The 16,498-nt window shown below is 56.2% G+C and overlaps 2 protein-coding genes across 4 annotated transcripts; one reads left to right on the forward strand and one right to left on the reverse strand.

The window, feature by feature from the left end:
- Positions 1-1,155: 1,155 nt before the first annotated feature.
- YPEL4 (yippee like 4) lies at positions 1,156-9,252 on the reverse strand. Its single transcript, XM_067550610.1, has 5 exons — positions 9,056-9,252; positions 7,775-8,099; positions 7,435-7,478; positions 2,849-2,957; positions 1,156-2,550 (listed from the first exon to the last, which is right to left on the reverse strand). Exons 2-5 carry the CDS (start codon positions 7,913-7,915, stop codon positions 2,461-2,463), a joined length of 384 nt encoding a protein of 127 aa, XP_067406711.1. The 5' UTR covers positions 7,916-8,099; positions 9,056-9,252; the 3' UTR covers positions 1,156-2,460.
- Positions 9,253-11,215: 1,963 nt separating this feature from the next.
- On the forward strand, positions 11,216-15,663 carry CLP1 (cleavage factor polyribonucleotide kinase subunit 1). 3 transcript variants are annotated; one of them, XM_067550743.1, is made up of 3 exons: positions 11,216-11,264; positions 11,819-12,442; positions 14,561-15,663. In XM_067550743.1, the coding sequence occupies exons 2-3, from the start codon at positions 11,837-11,839 to the stop codon at positions 15,230-15,232; spliced, it is 1,278 nt and encodes a 425-aa protein (XP_067406844.1). In that variant the 5' UTR covers positions 11,216-11,264; positions 11,819-11,836; the 3' UTR covers positions 15,233-15,663. The 3 variants fall into 3 exon arrangements, with proteins under 3 accessions (XP_067406844.1, XP_067406841.1, XP_067406842.1); XM_067550740.1 differs by lacking the exon at positions 11,216-11,264 and adding an exon at positions 11,265-11,373; XM_067550741.1 differs by lacking the exon at positions 11,216-11,264 and adding an exon at positions 11,619-11,731.
- The last annotated feature ends 835 nt before the right edge of the window (positions 15,664-16,498 follow it).

Consider the following 16,498-nt stretch of genomic DNA (forward strand, 5'->3'; position numbering starts at 1 on the left):
CTGATGGCCGACCTTATGAACCACTGTTAAAACCAACAATAGTTGGGCAACCTTTGCACCAATACGAAGAAACCATGAGCCAAACCCTGAGCCCTTCCCCACACCTTCACGTCCTTGCTCCACCCTCTCCATGGACTTTATTGTTGAGTTACTGTGCCCCAAGGGCAGTCAGTTAGCCTGCTGCCCCATTTTATTCCCTACCGCGCTGTGCCATCTTTGATTTTGTTCGGATTCCTGGCTCTGAGCCCTTGTTTGTTTCCTGACCATGAGTCCGGTTTTGCCTCTGGTTCTGCTCTGCCCACTAAACCAGACTCCTGCTCCATCTACTAGGTTGCACTACCTACACCCTAGTATGTGACAGGGGCTCTGATGCTGGGTGCTGTGCTCAGGTTGGGGGGGGGCTCTATTGCCAGCAGGGGGTGGTGAGGTTGGGGGTCCATTGATGCCAGCAGGGGCTTCTCTGACACCAGTGGGGGCTACGGTGCTTGGGGTGTGGGGAGGGGCCTCACATGCCAGAAACGGGTGCTGGGATGAGGTTGGGTGTGGGTTTCTGATAGGAATGGGAGGGGCTGTGTTGCCAGTAGGATGGCTCTGATCCATCTTCCCCTATGATTCTCTCAGGCCCATTCCCCTATGCCCTTGGAGGTGACTGGGGCTCCACCCTCCTCAGACACCACAGCACCCACCCCCACAACCCGCCAGGCTGCAAAGCTGGGGCTGTGGGGCCTGCAGGCGGTGGCAGCGCTGCTGGATGAGCCAGGCGGAGACCTGCATCCCAGGGGCCACCCTGCTCTCCCGTCCCCCTCAGCACCAAAATGAGCTGTCTCCTTGCTTCCCCTCTCGCAGAGTGAGAGGCCACTAGCAGCAGGAGTCATGCTCCCAGGTGGAATGGGATGAGGTGCTGGTGCCCCCTAGTGGGCACAGAGGGGGCAGCATAGTGTCCCCATCTCTTGTGGGGCAGAGACCAGGCAGGAGCCTTCCCCAAAAAGGCCCAGGTACTAGGGCCAGGGATGAGCTTCACCCACTAATGGGTGCCGCTCCTGGGCAAGGCTCTGTGGACCAGCACTCAAGAGGGGTGGTGTTGGAGCCCAGAAGGACAGACAGAGACGGGGAATAGGCCTCCTCCCCCAATAACAGACTCTCTCCACCTTCTATAAAAACACACATTTATTTATAATACAAAACCCGCGTGCGCTGGTGCTGGTGCCACAGTGGTGGGGTCCCCGGGTCGGGCCCCGTGGCAGCAATGAGGGGGAGCAGAGGCCAACAGTGCCCAGGAATCACCAAGGCCTAAACCAAATGGCCCAGAGCAGACATGGAGGAGTGCAGTAGAAGGCCCAGGGTTGGGACGCATCAGCAGTGAAATGAACAGCAAGATCCCAGGCCAGCGGGGTTGGTTCTGACCTTCAGCACCAGACCCAGTGGGGCCATCTCCGACCCCGCCACCCCAATCCCCTGGACAGGGAGGGGGCCAGCTCTGACCCTCCTGCCCCAGGCCAGGGCCCGGCTCCAACCCTCTCACCTTCCACTCTGAGCCTCAGGATCCAGGGGAGAGGGGCATCTTTCACCCTCTCACCCCAAGCCAGGGGGCCAGTTCTGACTGTCTCATCCCCGAGCTCTAGGCCAGGGGTCCACCTCTGTCTCCCTCCCCCCCCCCCGTCCCCACTCCAAGCTCCAGGCCAGGGAGTTGGCTCCAACCCTCTGCCCCCCTGCCTCCCACTGAGCCCCAGGCTGGGGTGGCTGCCCTGATTCCCTTGACCTCCCACCCAGAGCCTCACATGGGGAAGGGGGCCAGCTTTAAGCCTGTTCCCCTGCCCCTCTGTTCATGCTGTGGGGGGGCAACTCTGACCTTTCCCCGTCCACCCCAACACCCTATGCCAAGGGGGGCTGGCTTTGATTCTAATCACCAAGAGTGGGGAAGCTCTCTGAAGCTAATGTCTCACACTAGGGGGCCTGCTTTCACCCTCCTCCCCCCCCCCCGCTCAACTCACACCTGGGTGGGCACTGTCCCCCCCCCACCAGGTTCCCCTCAGCGCCATGCCAGAAGGAGCTGTCTCCTTGCTCCCCATCTGGAAGGGCAGGCTCTGGCTAATGGGGGAGACATTCCCTGTCCCCCCAACAGGAGGAGAGGGTGGCACTACCAGCAGGAGTCATGCTCCCAAGTGGAATCTACATCCCACGGTGCTAGTGGGGGTGGGTGCCTGCAGGCTCAAAGCCCAGCAGGATGCCCACCCCGGGGCCATCCTCACAATCCATGCCTGGTGCTGACCCCCCAGGAGGATTGGGGGGCCCCGTGCTTTGTGCACACTCCGATAGGCTGGGGGTGGGGCGAGGGCCCTGCCTCCCCTGCTCCCCGAGGCTGATCTTTGTGCAGGGGGGTTCTCGTACTGGGATGGGCAAGGTGGCAGCGTGATCAGGGTGGGGGAGGCCATGTTGCTAGGGGCGCGGCTGCAGCCCCCCTCAGTCCCAGCCGTTGTCCTTCACCATGTGCGACATCTCAATGATGAACTTCCCCTCCTTGTACTTCTGGCTGGTCTCAAAGGCTTGTTCCTGGGGGAGGGGAGAGAGAGATGAGGGACTAAGCCAGCCCTGTCCCCATGGGCGTGCTGCCCTCCCCAGCAGGGGGTACTGTGAGGGGGAGGAGTCCACACTGCCCAGCCCCACCCTCAGCAGAGGGGCACTATGATGCCAGGGAGGGGGAGGAGCCTGCACTACTCAGCCCTGCCCTTCCCAGCACGGGGCGCTGTGACACCAGGGAGGGGGAGGAGCCTGTACTGCCCAGCCCCACCCTCCTCAGCAAGGGGTGCTGTGATGTGAGGGATTCCTGCGGGGCTGGGGCAGTACTCACATATTTCCACCCCAGGGTGGTCTTGCAGCTCTCACAGAAAATATCAGCCACGGAGTGGAGCCCAGTGAGCAGGAGGCGCTGTTCAGCTGGCCCGCAGCCCACGTTAACCCTGGCACCAGAAAGAGCAGCAGCATGGGACAGGGTCACACACTGCCTCCCACACCTGGCTCCCCACAGCCGCACCTCGGGGGGGAGGGTGGAATTCAGCTGCCAGGACCTCTGGCAGCTGTGGGGGAGTCCCACGGTGCCCTAGCAAACATACGCCCGTACAAAACCAGACTGTACAGGCTTAATCCCCAGGCCCAGCTGTGATCAAAGCACAGGAGCCCAGCCCTTCCTGTGTGCTGAGGACGATCTCCATACACATCCATGCTTTTGTGCTATGTACACAAAGCCAGAGCAGCCTCAGGTGTTCACACACCAGGCACTGGGTGTCAAAGCAAATCAAGAGAGTGGTAAATATTGCCTGGTTTTAAGCCATTGTCGGGTTTTCTTTACTAGCTGGCTGGACCCCTTAAAAACCCCTTGCCCCAGCTTTTATCCCTCCCCAGCAGAGCTAGGAGTGCCCATTTTTTTTAAAAAAAAAGGAGGCTGAGATCCTCATAATCCCAGGACTCCAGAAGCTGGGGCTTTAAAAGAAAATATTGTGCAATTTGGTGACGCTGCAATGAAGTGGGGTGGGGGGTCTGAGCTGGTGTCTGTGCTCAGGGCTTACCCAGGTGGGGGAAGAGAGACTTGTAAGGCTCCAAGGGGACAGGCTGGAGGGCAGGGGCTCAATGGAGGAAAGGGTTCAAGGGAGAATTGGAGGAGACAGGCTGGCGGGGCAGGAGTTCAAGGGGGCAAAGGCTGTGGAGGGTTGGGATGGGATGGGCTCCAGAGGAAATCAGAAAGGACTGGTTGGAGTGGGGGCAGAGGCTGTGGAGGTTTGAGGGTGGACAGGGGGATGCCAGAGTTCAGAAGGTCCCAGTCCTCCCCCATTCTCTCCCCCCATGAGCTCCTTAGGGGAGCCAGCTGCTGCCAACACCTAACTTTCTACCCACACACAAACCTGTGCACCTGAAGGGAGAGCCCGGAGAGCTGGAGGGAGAACCCCAGGCTGAGTCGCTGCAGATCAGCTGGGGCTGGCTCTGGCCATCTTGCAAGGAGATTCCCCAGGAGATCATCATGGTGGCCCTATTGCCACTGTCCCCAGACACTGTCCCTGCGCCATGGGCCTAGGCAAGCTCCCACACCCCCACTGCAATCTGGCAACCTGCCCCATAACCACAGCTGGGTTGGGCAATTAACCACAAGCCTGACCCACTACACGGGGTGCCCTAGAGACCCACAGAGGGCAGCCGGCATGGGTATGCCCCAGTGCCAAGAGAGCCCTGACCCCATCGTGACCTTCCCATTCCAGCCACCCGCCATCTGGCACATCTTAGTCCCCACGCTGGGGTCTCTGGCAAGAGGCATCTCTTGGAGAGCCAACTGCCAGGCGGCCCGGTGCTGCAGCCAGACCTGGGCCCACCTGCTCATCCAGGGCCCAGTCTAGATGGTTGCAGCCAGCACTGGTGACCAGGGAATTAAGGAGGATCCAACAGGACCTCAAGACTGTCGCTGTGCCAAAAGGCTGCCACAACACACATCCTTTGCTGAATGGGGCAGGTGCTGCCTCTCTGGCCAAGGCCCCTCCTAGCCCCACATCCAAGGTTAGTTGATCTAGGCTGAGCAATGACCATTCCCCTTCCCTGCCTCACTGGGTCAGACCCCAGCAGGGGTGGATGGCTATGGAAGCCAGGCTCAGGGATGCGGGGCAGAGCCGAGTCTCATTGATGCACTGGGGACGCTGCAGCCCCTTCTCCTCCCCCTCCCCCCGTGGCTTCATGTAGACCTTAGAGGGAAGGAGGGGGTGGGGGGAGAACTAGCTAGTGCAGCAGGCTCTGGGTAGGAGCAGCCTCTTGGAGCTCTGTCTGGGAGGAAGTGAACTCACCCAAGGGTCCCTCCAGCCATCAGCCCAACACCAGCATGTGAGACAGTGCCACCATGTGGTCAATGGTAAGATCTAATGGGAGCAGCCTTCCCTAGGAAGGGATCAGCTATGGTGAGCTGAGCATGTCCAGCTCTGTACCCCAACCTGAAATCAGACCAGTCAGGAGCAGAGCTGGGTGTCGGATCTACATGTGGGTAAAGCTGCACCCTGTCATCCGTCCCCCCCACCAATAATCTTCCTGACCACAGACCCACATGAAAACTGGGGAGGCTGCTAACTTCTCAAGAGGGTCTCCTAACACACAGCCTAGCCAGCTGGCATCTCAGCCTCTGTCACTGGTTGGACTGGGCCCTTTAAGAGGCAACTGGTCCAGCCCATCTGTGCCTCATTAACAGGGCCTGCTAGAGGGCAGCTGGTCTCTGTAAGAAGCTAAAGGGGGAGCCAAAAACAGAGATGATGTTGTGGTAGAGATGGCAGAAGAGCTGCAATGAGCAGGCGGCCCCTGACCAGGAGAAGGGTTTGGGTACGAAAAAAGACTCCAGCCAGGCGAGACTGAAGTCTGGGAAAAGGCTGCTGAGAGTATGCTCCAGGGGAGAAAAAAAGATCCCTCTGGCGAGGCAGGCCTGGGAGTGACCTGCTAAGAGCAGGGAACAGAGATGACTTTATTCTGGGACTTTGGTGAGTTTTGGTTTGCACACTGATGTTAATAAAGACAGCCTCTAAGGAGGGGTGTCTGAACAGAATGGATCCTGTGTGTGGCGTTTACTGAAGAGCCCGCAAGAGGGGAAAGTGAGGGATGGTGCTGCAGAGCCACCCCTGGCCACAAGGGAGTGCTTGGAAGGCAGCTGACCCTTCCCAAAGGAAGGCGCTAACAACCCCTTTCAAAAATAGACCCTTGTGCCTTTTGCTGGCCAGCAAAGAGGTAGCTGCATTTCCCACAGGCTCCTTGCCCATCACTAAGCAAAGCTGCATGAGAACTAGCCAGCAAATACAGGGCATGTCTGTTGTCTCTATGCAATGGAGGAAACTGTCCGCAGCCCAGCCTGATCAGTCTCTGATGCAAAAAGCAGACAAACTCCCAGCAGAGTGAACAGCTCAGCTGCGCCACTGAGCCATGGCAGCAAGGAGCCAACCACAGCCCGAGGTAGCACCCAAACCATGGTCCCAGGGACCCTAAATCCTTAGGGCCTAGTCTGCCCAGCTCTGGTGCCTCTCTGCCATGTACTGTAGTGAGCATCTGCTCTGACCTCCCACGTAACACAGGCCAGCAAACGTCCCTGAATTAATTCCTGTTCGACACAGAGCAGATCTCTTAAAAAAACATTCAATCCTGATTTTAAAATTGTCAGTGATGGAGAATCCCCCAGCACCCTTGGTAAATTGGTCCAATGGGTAATTATCCTCACTGTTTAAAAATGTGCACCTTATTTCCAGTCTGAATTTGTCTAGCTTCAATTTCCAGCCACTGGATCTTGTTAGACCTGTGTCTGCTAGCCCGAAGAGTTTCTGGACCCCAGGTAGGTACTTATAGACTGTGATCAAGCCCTTCTCTTTATTAAACTAAATAGACTGAGCTCCTGGTGTCTATCACTATCAGGCAGGTTTTGCAATCCCTTAATCATTCTCGTGACTCTTCTCTGACCCCTCTCCAATTTACCAACATCCTTGAAGCGTGGGCACCAGAACTGGACACAGTATTCTAGCAGCAGTTGCACCAGAGCCAAATTCAGAGGTACAATAACCTCCCTACTCCTACTCGAGATTGCCCGGTCATGTCTGGTCATTGGCTATGGCCACCTGAAAGCCATGGACCAGACAAGGGAGAAGGTTCCTAGATACTTCAGGTCAATAGCCATTGCTCTTGGCAATGGGGTGGCCCATTGGCTGAGTGATAGAGGTTGTGACCTCCTGCCAGAGTTGACAGTGATGTGGCTCTGGTGGATTTTCATCACCTGCCCATTACAATCTCAGCCCCTAACTGGGATTGCCCTGGAGAGGACCCTGGGCTTGGAGACAATGATCCAACCCACACGAGAAATCTTTAGGGGGAAAGACCCCAGCGCAAGAGGTCTTGGGGAGGGGGCCTGACAAGTTACTGCCAGCTTGAACAGGGAATTCTCTGCAGGGGAACAGTGCCAAGACAAGGGATGGGGTGTGCTCTAGGGGGGCCCGGAGAGTGAGGCACATGGAGGTGGAGTTATGTATCACCTTGACAACTGCTGTGATTCTACCCTGGGACTCACCACCAAGGAGACCCCATTCCAGAGACTCCACCTTCGGGACAGGGCAGGGCCCCTCCTGCCTCTGAGTTCAGATGCCAACAGTCACCCCCTCTTGGGTCGTGTAGAATAGAGACGGCCTAGATTATCCGCTCTTTGGGGCAGAGACCATCTCTGTTCTGGGTCTGTACAGCGCCTAGCACAACAGGGTCTTGCTGCACAGCTGGGTGGCCGAGGCACTACTGTAATACACCTAATAAATGATAACGATTGATAATATAGCTCTAGCTGCTGCCTGCTCTCTTCTGATTGGCTGCAGACTCCCTCCTTCCCCACGCCCGTACTCCCGCCCCCGTTGCAACTGATGGAGGGATGAATCGCAGAGGGGCACTCACACAGAATTGAACAGGTAGGCTCGGCCATGGCTCCCCTGGAAAGACTGCAGAGACAAAGGACAGGAATTATACCCTGCCCCCCCCACCCCCAAACAACCCTGGCCCCCACCACCCACCTTCTTTCACTGCTGTGGGGAAGCTCACAGCACCCAGGGACTGGCCGGGAACCAACAGGGCACTGCAGTGGGGAAGCTGGGCAGCGGCAGGGCATGCCTGTGAGGAAGCTCACAATGATGGGGTCCTCAGCTGGGCACCGGCAGGGCATGGCCCTGTGGAAATTCACAGTGGCAGGGGCATGGCCGTGTGGGAAGCATGGTGGCTGGCGCAGGAGCAGCTGTACCTTGGAGATGAGTTCATCATGCCTGGCCAGGTGGGCCTGGCAGTGCACGCAGCTGTAGGTGCGGTGGCAGTGCGGCAGGTAGCTGCGGAAAGTCTTGGCGGGCAGGCAGGCGGCGGGCGGTCCCGGGTCACAGCTGGGCATGACGGGCTGGAGGGCGATGCCCTGGCGGGGCGGGGGGGCGGGCGCCGTGCACCCCCCACACAGTCGGTCGCAGGTGAAGCAGCGAAGCAGGTTGGCTAGAGCCGTGTTTCAGGGTGGGAAGAGTTTGGGGGGGCTGCACAGCCGGGGCCCCCCCAGATGAGAACCAGGCCGAAAGGGGAGTCACCTGCAGAGAGCAAGAGAAAAGATGGCAATGAAGGGGGACCGCCCCCTCACCCCTCGGCCAGTGCCACCTCTGGTTCCCTTGGCCTGGGAGACTGGGGAGAATGCCCTCTGCTGGGGAAGGGAAGACATCCCCACGTTCTGCCCTCAGTACTAGCTCTCTTCTCCCCCACACTGCCCCCCAACCCAGAAAACACTCCCTGCTGGAGCTAGAGTGGAAATGCAGAGTCCTGGGGAGCCCCGTCTCTGGTTGACCCACCTACGCCCCTGTGCTGAAGATAGCATCTCCCCACTGGAACAAGGGGACGGTCCTAGTCATGGGGTCTCTTCTCCCAATGCCACTGTCACTGCCCTGACGAGAGCACCCTCTGCTGGGATGGGGGACAAACCCATTCCCAGCACTGGGCCCCAAGGCTCCACAGCTCCCAACCCCAGCCCAGAGACAGCGCCCCATGCTGGTAGCAGCCAGGAACTTCTTTCAAAACAACCCATGCCTGAGTTTGGCACCAGCCTGACCCAGCAGGCTGAGGGAGAGCCCCCAACGGCCGCATGACTGTCATGCTCCCTCCTCCCGAGTGGACAACGGGCTAACAAACTGGGACGGCCCGGTGGCAAACCCCCCCATGGTCCCTCCCCTCTTTCCTACCCATGGAAAAACATATGGGACACAGACCCGATGGGGGTGTGAAGAGGAAGGTGTCCTCTGGGGGAGGGGGGGGATCTCAGGGGTTCCCAGAGATGAGCTCCCCGCACAGAAGGGAAATGAAGGAGGATTTGGCGTGGGAAAGTTGCGAGTGGGATGGGATGGGGCGAGGGGGGGGACGGGAGGTCTGGGCTCTTGTCACGGCGGAGGCTGGATTGATGGATGATGCAGAGGAGGGGAGAGACCCAATGCGGGACCAGCTGCGGCGGGAGGGCAAAGTTTCTCCGTGCAGCCCTTTTCCCACCGCCGCCCCTCACCTTGAAATCTCGTCCCAAGAGTCCCGTCCGTCTGTTCGCCCCTCTGTCCTGCGGCTGCTCCTCCGGGGGGGGCGGATCGCCCTGGGGCAGTGCGGGGCGTAGGGGGCCGGCTCAGGGGGCCGGCTCAGGGGGCCGGGCGACCGCGGCTGGGGGGCGAATGGGGCCCTGGGGCTGGGGCTGGAGCTGAATGTGGCTGTGTGTTGTGGAACCGCATCATAACATTGAGTCATCCGCCCCCCCCACCCCACCTCCCACTACGTCAGAAAGGGGCTGGGAGCACGGGGCGGAGAGGGAGCGGGCCGGGGGCACTGGGGCTGGGCTGCGTGTGGGGGGCGGGGGGGCGCAGTGATTGGAAAAAGGGTGAACATGGGGGAGAGATGGAGCGAGGAGGAGGGGGCGCAGGGCCAGCAGCGCCCCAGGGAGGCGCGGGGACGCACAGGTAATAAATCATGTAATGCGCCTCTGACGCACAGAGAGGGGAGCCAGAGACAGCTCGGGGTCACGGGCTGCAAAGCTGCAGGCTTCTCACGCCAGCATGCGCCCCCCTACCGCCCCCAGCCGGGCGCCCCCCACTGCAGAGCAACAGCGATCTGCTTGGCTGGAGACACCCAGCTGCACAATAAGAATCCCAAACCCCAGCACCCCAAATCTGTGACAGCCCCAAACAGTGGCATGCACACAGCATGCCACTCCCCCAAACACTGGCACCCTCTGATCTGCAACATGCCCCAAGACTGACTCATATAGTTTTTGCTCCCCCAGAACATTGACACCCTGGATCTGTGGCAAATCACAAGCCAGGGGTGCCCCAATCCAGGACACTCCAAGTGGAGGCTTTCCCAATCACTGCCAAATAGAAGCTTTGGCTGTCTGCATCTGGGTTTGCACCTGTGGTTGAGATTAGGGCAAATCCCAGTGGAGACCAGGCCATAAATATCTGTGGTCTGTGCCCCTTCTCCCCAACCCCTGCTCTGTGCCCCTCCAGACATGGCCCAGAACCCCAATTTAGGCCCCAAATCCATTGCCCCCTCCCACAGTAGAGACACCCCCAGATATGCACACCCTCTGTTCCTCACCAGGGCCAGGGCCAGGCCCTGGGGATGAGCAGCTGGGTGACGTCTCCTGCACCCCCACATCCCCCAGGGACAACAGCAGATAACTTAGCACATCCCCAAGGCTGCCAGGTATCTGGCATCTTGTGTGACACTCGGGCATCAGGCAGCCCTCCTGCCATGCTTGCACACAGCCTACCCTGAATGTCATGCACCCTGGTCCGGAGGTTACAGTGGCACAAGACTTTAGGTATTTGGCCCAGGTAGCAAGCAGAGAAGATGGAGCAGGTGGCGGACTCAGCACTAGTCCCAGGCTGCCCAGCCCCACAGAGACAATCATCACCCTCCACAGAGCCTAGACGCCTAGAGAGACACCTCAGCCAGACTCTGGCTCTCAGAAAGGCCCCAGCCAGACTGAGTCCAGCCCTGAGAGAGACCCCCTTCCTCTTCCAGCCCCTGCTCAGCTACCTCAGCATACCCAGATGTCTCAGCTCCCACCCGGCCCAGGCTGCACCCAAACACCTCAGCCACCCACAAGCAACCCCCCACATACACAATCATGCACCGCCCCCATGTGCTTGGCCCACCCCCGCCTCACTGCTATCAAGTTTTGTGGGGCTCCATGTCCCGTCCCTGTAATTGCTTGGGCAAGGGGGTGTCGAACTTGGGCTAAAATTTGCAGCCACCTGCATGTTATTTGCGTATATGCAAATCAATCCTTAAATTATTTGCATACAATTTCACTCTTGGTGCTGCGCAAAGCTGGGCAGACGCGTGGCCCTACCAGGGACCAGCCCACTGGGCTTCAGCCGGACCCTACGCTCCCCGCCTCAGAGCAGACTCAGGGCTGTTAGCCCCAGTGTAGTTCGCCCTACACTTGGGAACTACATCTCCCGGCAGGCCCTGGGCTCATCCGCCGTCCCAACCCCTACTTCCGGGTTCGGCCTACACAGGTGAACTACATCCCCCAGCAGGTATCGCGCTCTTTCCCTGGAACTTCCGGGGCCGGCCATTTCTCCCGTCCCGTCAGGCACTGTGCCACTATGCTTCGCCGAACTTCCGGCGCCGCGCGCCGGACGTGCGCGTAACTTCAGCTGTCCTGGGCTGTGGTTGGTCGGTTTAATATCGCCCCACAGCCAGGGAGCCAGCAGTAGCAGGTGGGTGACTCCTCTGGGGGCCCGCTGAGTTTGGCCCCTCTCGCGCCCGCTCCTTAGCGCCGTGCTGTTGTCATGACGACACCCAATAACGCCCTTTGCCGTCTCTAAGGTGATTGAGGGGCACCACGGGGTGGGGCATTTCCGGGTTGGGGGGGGGCGCTCTGGGAGGAGGGGCCTGGCCACAGCGGGACGGGGGGAGGGACCTTGGTTTCCCAGCTGATGCTGCGGTGCCCAGGGCTCTCTCCCCTGGCAGTATCTGGGGTGGCAAAGCGGGGACATCCCTGCTCCCGCCCTGTTTCTGTGGCCCAGTGTTCTAGTGGTCAGTGGCCTCCGCCGGTGTTTCTCAACCTTTCTGATACCAGCGACTGGCTTGCTGCCTTCTTAAACAGTGTCAGGGAGATCCCAGGGACTGGCACCGGTCCACGGACCAGTCGTTGAGAAGTACTGGCCTCGGGGACCAGAGATAGGTATTGAGTATAGCAGGATCTGGGGCGGGGTGATGGGGGAGCGTTATACTCCCATTGATGTGACCTCTTTCCTTGTGTCTGTTTCAGGCCTGTACGGAGGTAGAGATGACAGAAGAGGCCGGGGATGAGAAGAAGCAGGTGGCCAAGTTTGAGCTGGAGCGGGAGACGGAGCTTCGCTTTGAGGTGGAGGCTTCGCAGACTGTCCAGCTGGAACTGCTGGCAGGCATGGCAGAGATCTTCGGCACTGAGCTGACCCGCAACAAGAAGTTCACCTTTGATGCTGGTGCCAAGGTGGCCGTGTTCACGTGGCATGGCTGCACGGTGCAGCTGAGCGGCCGCACTGAGGTGGCCTACATATCGAAGGACACGCCCATGCTGCTGTACCTCAACACCCACACCGCTCTGGAGCAGATGCGGCGGCAGGCAGAGCGTGAGGATGAGCGGGGGCCCCGGGTCATGGTGGTGGGGCCTACGGATGTGGGTAAGTCGACAGTGTGCCGGCTGCTGCTGAACTACGCCGTGCGGCTGGGGCGCCGACCCACCTTCGTGGAGCTGGATGTGGGTCAAGGCTCAGTCTCCATCCCTGGCACCATGGGAGCACTCTACATTGAGCGGCCTGCTGATGTAGAGGAGAGTTTTTCTGTCCAGGCCCCCCTGGTCTATCACTTTGGCTCCACCACTCCCGGCACCAACATCAAACTCTATAACAAGGTGAGCAGAGGCATATCTGGGAGGGAGGGGGAGGAATTCAAGGATACCCAGGGCTCTTTCCCACATGCACAGCTGTTTTTGGAGACAGCGACCTTTAATTAGCAGAGCATCTGATTCCGATTGAGAGAGAGGTAAAGAAGCTGTACATGGAGCAGAGCCCTTTGGAAATGGGATGCTGATTCATACGTGTACTTTGATCCCTTTAGAGAAAAGGAGAGGCAGGCACCTTCTCCACAATCCAATGTATTTTGGAAGGGGAATTCCAATGTGCATACCCCACTCATACCAGGGAATGGTATGGGCATCTCCGTCCTCCCCAGGCTAGTCCAATACAGCAAAGTGGATTCACATATGCACACACATGGGTGGGGAAAAGCAGTGACTGCCCCACGCTGAGACATTTACTTAGCCCTGAACTCACATGAATAGATCGTTGGGGAGTAAAGGGGTGACGTTCCTGTGTCTCCCCAACTCTGTGATCACCTCTGGCATTGCTCAGCTGTTTTCATCATCTAGTCTGGCAGAAAGGAGATGGGTCTGAAGGAGGGCGTTTGACTTGTTGCTTCCTCTTTTATCTTGTCCTATCACCAGTCCTCTTTAATCTGTTTTGTGTTACCTTGGAAGGGAGCAGGCTCGCGTCATGGGCTGGAAGTCATGGCTCTTGGGCCAACTCTGCCACTGACTTCCTATGTGACCGTGGCAAGTTAATACACTTTCACGTAACACAAGAACCAAGGGTCACCAAATGAAATTGATAAACAATTTCAAGTTTAAAATAAATATAAGGAAGTACTTCTTCACACAATGCTCAGTCAACCTGTGGAACTCATTGCCAGGGGTGTTGTGAAGGCTAAAAATATAACTGGGTTAAAAAAAGAATGCAGTAAGATCATGGAGGTTATGTCTATCAATAGCTATTAGCCAAGATGGTCAGGGCTGCAATCCTATGTTTAGGGCATTCGTAAGCCTCTGATTGCCAGAATATGGGACTGGAGAACAGGGGATGGATCACTTGATGATTGCCTGTTCTTTTCATTCCTTTCTGAAGTGGCAGTGGCCACTGTCAGAAGACAGGATACTGAGCTAGATGGACCATTGGTTTGACCCAGTATGGCCATTCTTATGTTCTTAAATCACTTCGCCAATATCTCTGGTTCCTTATCTGCAGCATAGGGACAGTAATCAAACACTGGCGTGTTTTGAGATGGACATTGACATTAATTAACCCAAGAGGTAAATACTGTCCAAAGACAGAAAATCTTCTTAATTACACATCCTTGCAGATAGTTTATTATCTTGATTGAGATAAGTCTCTTCAAGTTAAAATTTTTAATAAAGGTTTAAGAGGAAAGAAGACAGTGAATAAAAAGGATATTTTGATTATTTGGCAACTTTTGTGTGATTTTGTGTTAAAAGAGCAGAGTTTAGCATTTCACATGTGCCTGTTCATTGGGGTGATATGGATAGCGTCTCTCAAAAGCAGCAGTAGCTGCCACTTGCTATGTTTCCTTGTAGACACAAACCTACGTTGTTTTTCTGAATCTGTATAGTTACAGACCACCTGATTGTCTCCAGCACAACAATCAGCAAATCTCTCCTCTGTTACCTTAAATGAAGAGGTCCAGAAGAAATGATCATTCACCTTTAATGATCATTAAGTAGGCAGGACATTGGATGTGTTTCGCCCTCTAGAAGCAAATAAATGTAGTGGTGCTTAATAGTAGCCCCTAAGTAACCAAACAAAATCTAATTATTTTTATCCCCTGCCTCATTGGTTAAGGACAAGATAGAGTTTCCTGATGGGGTGTCTCTTATTCAGCTGTGATCTGCCATGCTTAATTTGCCATGTCCACATATCTAAAGCGAGATGGTTGGACAGAAAGAGGTTTGCATGGGTGTCCATTTCTCCTCCATTGAGTAACATGTTATTGTCAGGGCTGCTCAAGGGGCAATTTGTATGTGATCATGCCATCATCTAGTGGTGGCAGCCTGTGAAGGGTATAAGCCCCACCTTGAGAAAGGGAAAGACAGTGGGTGGAGCCGTTTCATATTGTATAATCGCCCTGCGCCGTGCATCTTCTTTGGGTTCTGATTAGCCATGCTGCTTCCTTTCTGCAGATCACATCTCGCTTGGCTGACGTCTTTAATCAGCGCTGCGAGGTGAACCGCCGGGCTTCGGTCAGTGGCTGCGTCATCAATACGTGTGGCTGGGTGAAGGGCTCAGGGTACCAGGCCCTGGTGCATGCTGCCTCAGCCTTTGAGGTGGATGTGGTGGTAGTGCTGGACCAGGAGCGCCTCTACAATGAGCTGAAGCGGGACTTGCCCCATTTTGTGCGCACAGTGCTGCTTCCCAAGTCGGGTGGGGTGGTGGAGCGCTCCAAGGACTTTCGGCGGGAGTGCCGGGATGACCGCATCCGTGAGTACTTTTATGGCTTCCGTGGCTGCTTCTACCCCCATGCCTTCGACGTCAAGTTTTCCGATGTCAAGATCTACAAGGTGGGGGCGCCCACCATCCCTGACTCGTGCCTGCCCCTGGGCATGTCGCAGGAAGACAACCAGCTCAAACTCGTGCCAGTGACACCGGGCCGCGACATGGTACATCATCTGCTGAGCATCAGCACTGCTGATGGCAGCGATGAGAACATCTCTGAGACCAGTGTGGCTGGCTTCATTGTCGTCACTGGGGTGGACCTGGATCGCCAGGTCTTCACGGTGCTGTCACCTGCACCTCGCCCGCTGCCCAAGAACTTCCTGCTGATCATGGACATCCGCTTCATGGACCTTAAGTAGGGGCTGCATCAGAGCAGAAGAGGTGGATTCCACCAAGCCTACAATATCTCCCTGTGGACAGAACTATTACTGACTGATGTGGGTGCAGACTGAACCATTTGAAATCAGTGTGGGAAGGGAAGGGCTAGAGGCTGTTGTATAGATCAAACTATTGGGAGAAACTAAAGTGGGTTGGGTGAGAAGGTTTCCGGATTCATTTGTGGGCAGAAGCAGGGAGGGAATGTGGGATTAAATGTAGCTGCAGATGGTTCACTCATTATCTTCATCCTTCTCTATGTTCCCGTCCCCTCCTTAGATTTCAGTCCCTGAAACTTGGACTCATTGTCTCTTTTATACAGTCGGTGCTTCATGGAGGCCCTCTTGAAAGAGAGAATCAATATTTTTGTTTTATATTTTTTGTAATTTTAATAAATGTCCTGGTATTTTTCTTTTTCTGGTGACAGTGGAATTAATTTTATATAACTTTCTGCAGTGTGAGAGAGGGATCTGTAGGGCACGCACACAGGAGGTACTGCTGGGGCTTGGAGAGGGGAATTTTGATGCAATGCCCACAGAGAAGCTGGACAGATTGGAACAGGGCCACGCAAAGTAGGCTGGGAACATCAGCACAGTGTGAATCATCCCAGGAGGCAGGCTACAAAGAACCAGCAATTCACTTTCTAAGCCCTTCACCTCTCCTGTACTATGGACATGTCTGCTATTTACTGTTGCTATCTTAGATCACCCATTTCTCCAGTATTCCAACAAATAACTTCACCCTTCAAATTATCCATCGAATGAGTTCCCTTTAAACATCTACAGCATTTCTCCTTCAACTTCCTCCTTAAAGTTCACCTCTGCTGTAATGGCCACAGCACCCGTAGCTGGGCAGCTGGCATCCTGTGACCGCTCTTTGTGATCATTTCCTTGTCTTTCCACCCTTCCTGTCAGTTGTACTCACCTCTTGTCTTGTCTTATATTTAGAGTGGTAGATTTTTTTTCTGTGTTTATACAGCACCTACCATCTTGGGCTCTCATCCCTTACTGGCTACTACTGCAATAAAAGTGGACAGTGATTTTTACTGTGTATAGAGCCAGAAATTTGTCACTGGAATGAGAAACCATCGCAAAGAGCTGGTGCAGGTTAATGGAACTTCCTGGTAAGAGAGGGGAGAAGGCAGGGAGGAAGAATATAATGCTGGAGGTGGTATAGCAGGAGAGAAGGGACCTGCTGGAAAGTATTGTGGGATTTAAAGTCACGGGGAAAAGATTGTGAATTTGGTGTTG

Source organism: Emydura macquarii, unplaced genomic scaffold, assembly GCF_026122565.2.
Source record: "Emydura macquarii macquarii isolate MOO-44397 ecotype Brisbane River unplaced genomic scaffold, CSIRO-AGI_Emac_v2 contig_1305, whole genome shotgun sequence".
In the NCBI taxonomy this organism is placed as follows: domain Eukaryota; kingdom Metazoa; phylum Chordata; order Testudines; family Chelidae; genus Emydura; species Emydura macquarii.

Coding starts and splice junctions, on each gene's coding strand:
- YPEL4 (XM_067550610.1), bottom strand. CDS start 7,915: ATGCCCAGCTGTGACCCGGGACCGCCCGCCGCCTGCCTGCCCGCCAAG. Junction 2,958..7,434: donor GCCTACCTGTTCAATTCTGT/GTGAGTGCCCCT, acceptor TTCTGGTGCCAG/GGTTAACGTGGGCTGCGGGC. Junction 2,551..2,848: donor CCACCCTGGGGTGGAAATAT/GTGAGTACTGCC, acceptor CCCCTCCCCCAG/GAACAAGCCTTTGAGACCAG.
- CLP1 (XM_067550743.1), top strand. CDS start 11,837: ATGACAGAAGAGGCCGGGGATGAGAAGAAGCAGGTGGCCAAGTTTGAG. Junction 12,443..14,560: donor ACATCAAACTCTATAACAAG/GTGAGCAGAGGC, acceptor TCCTTTCTGCAG/ATCACATCTCGCTTGGCTGA.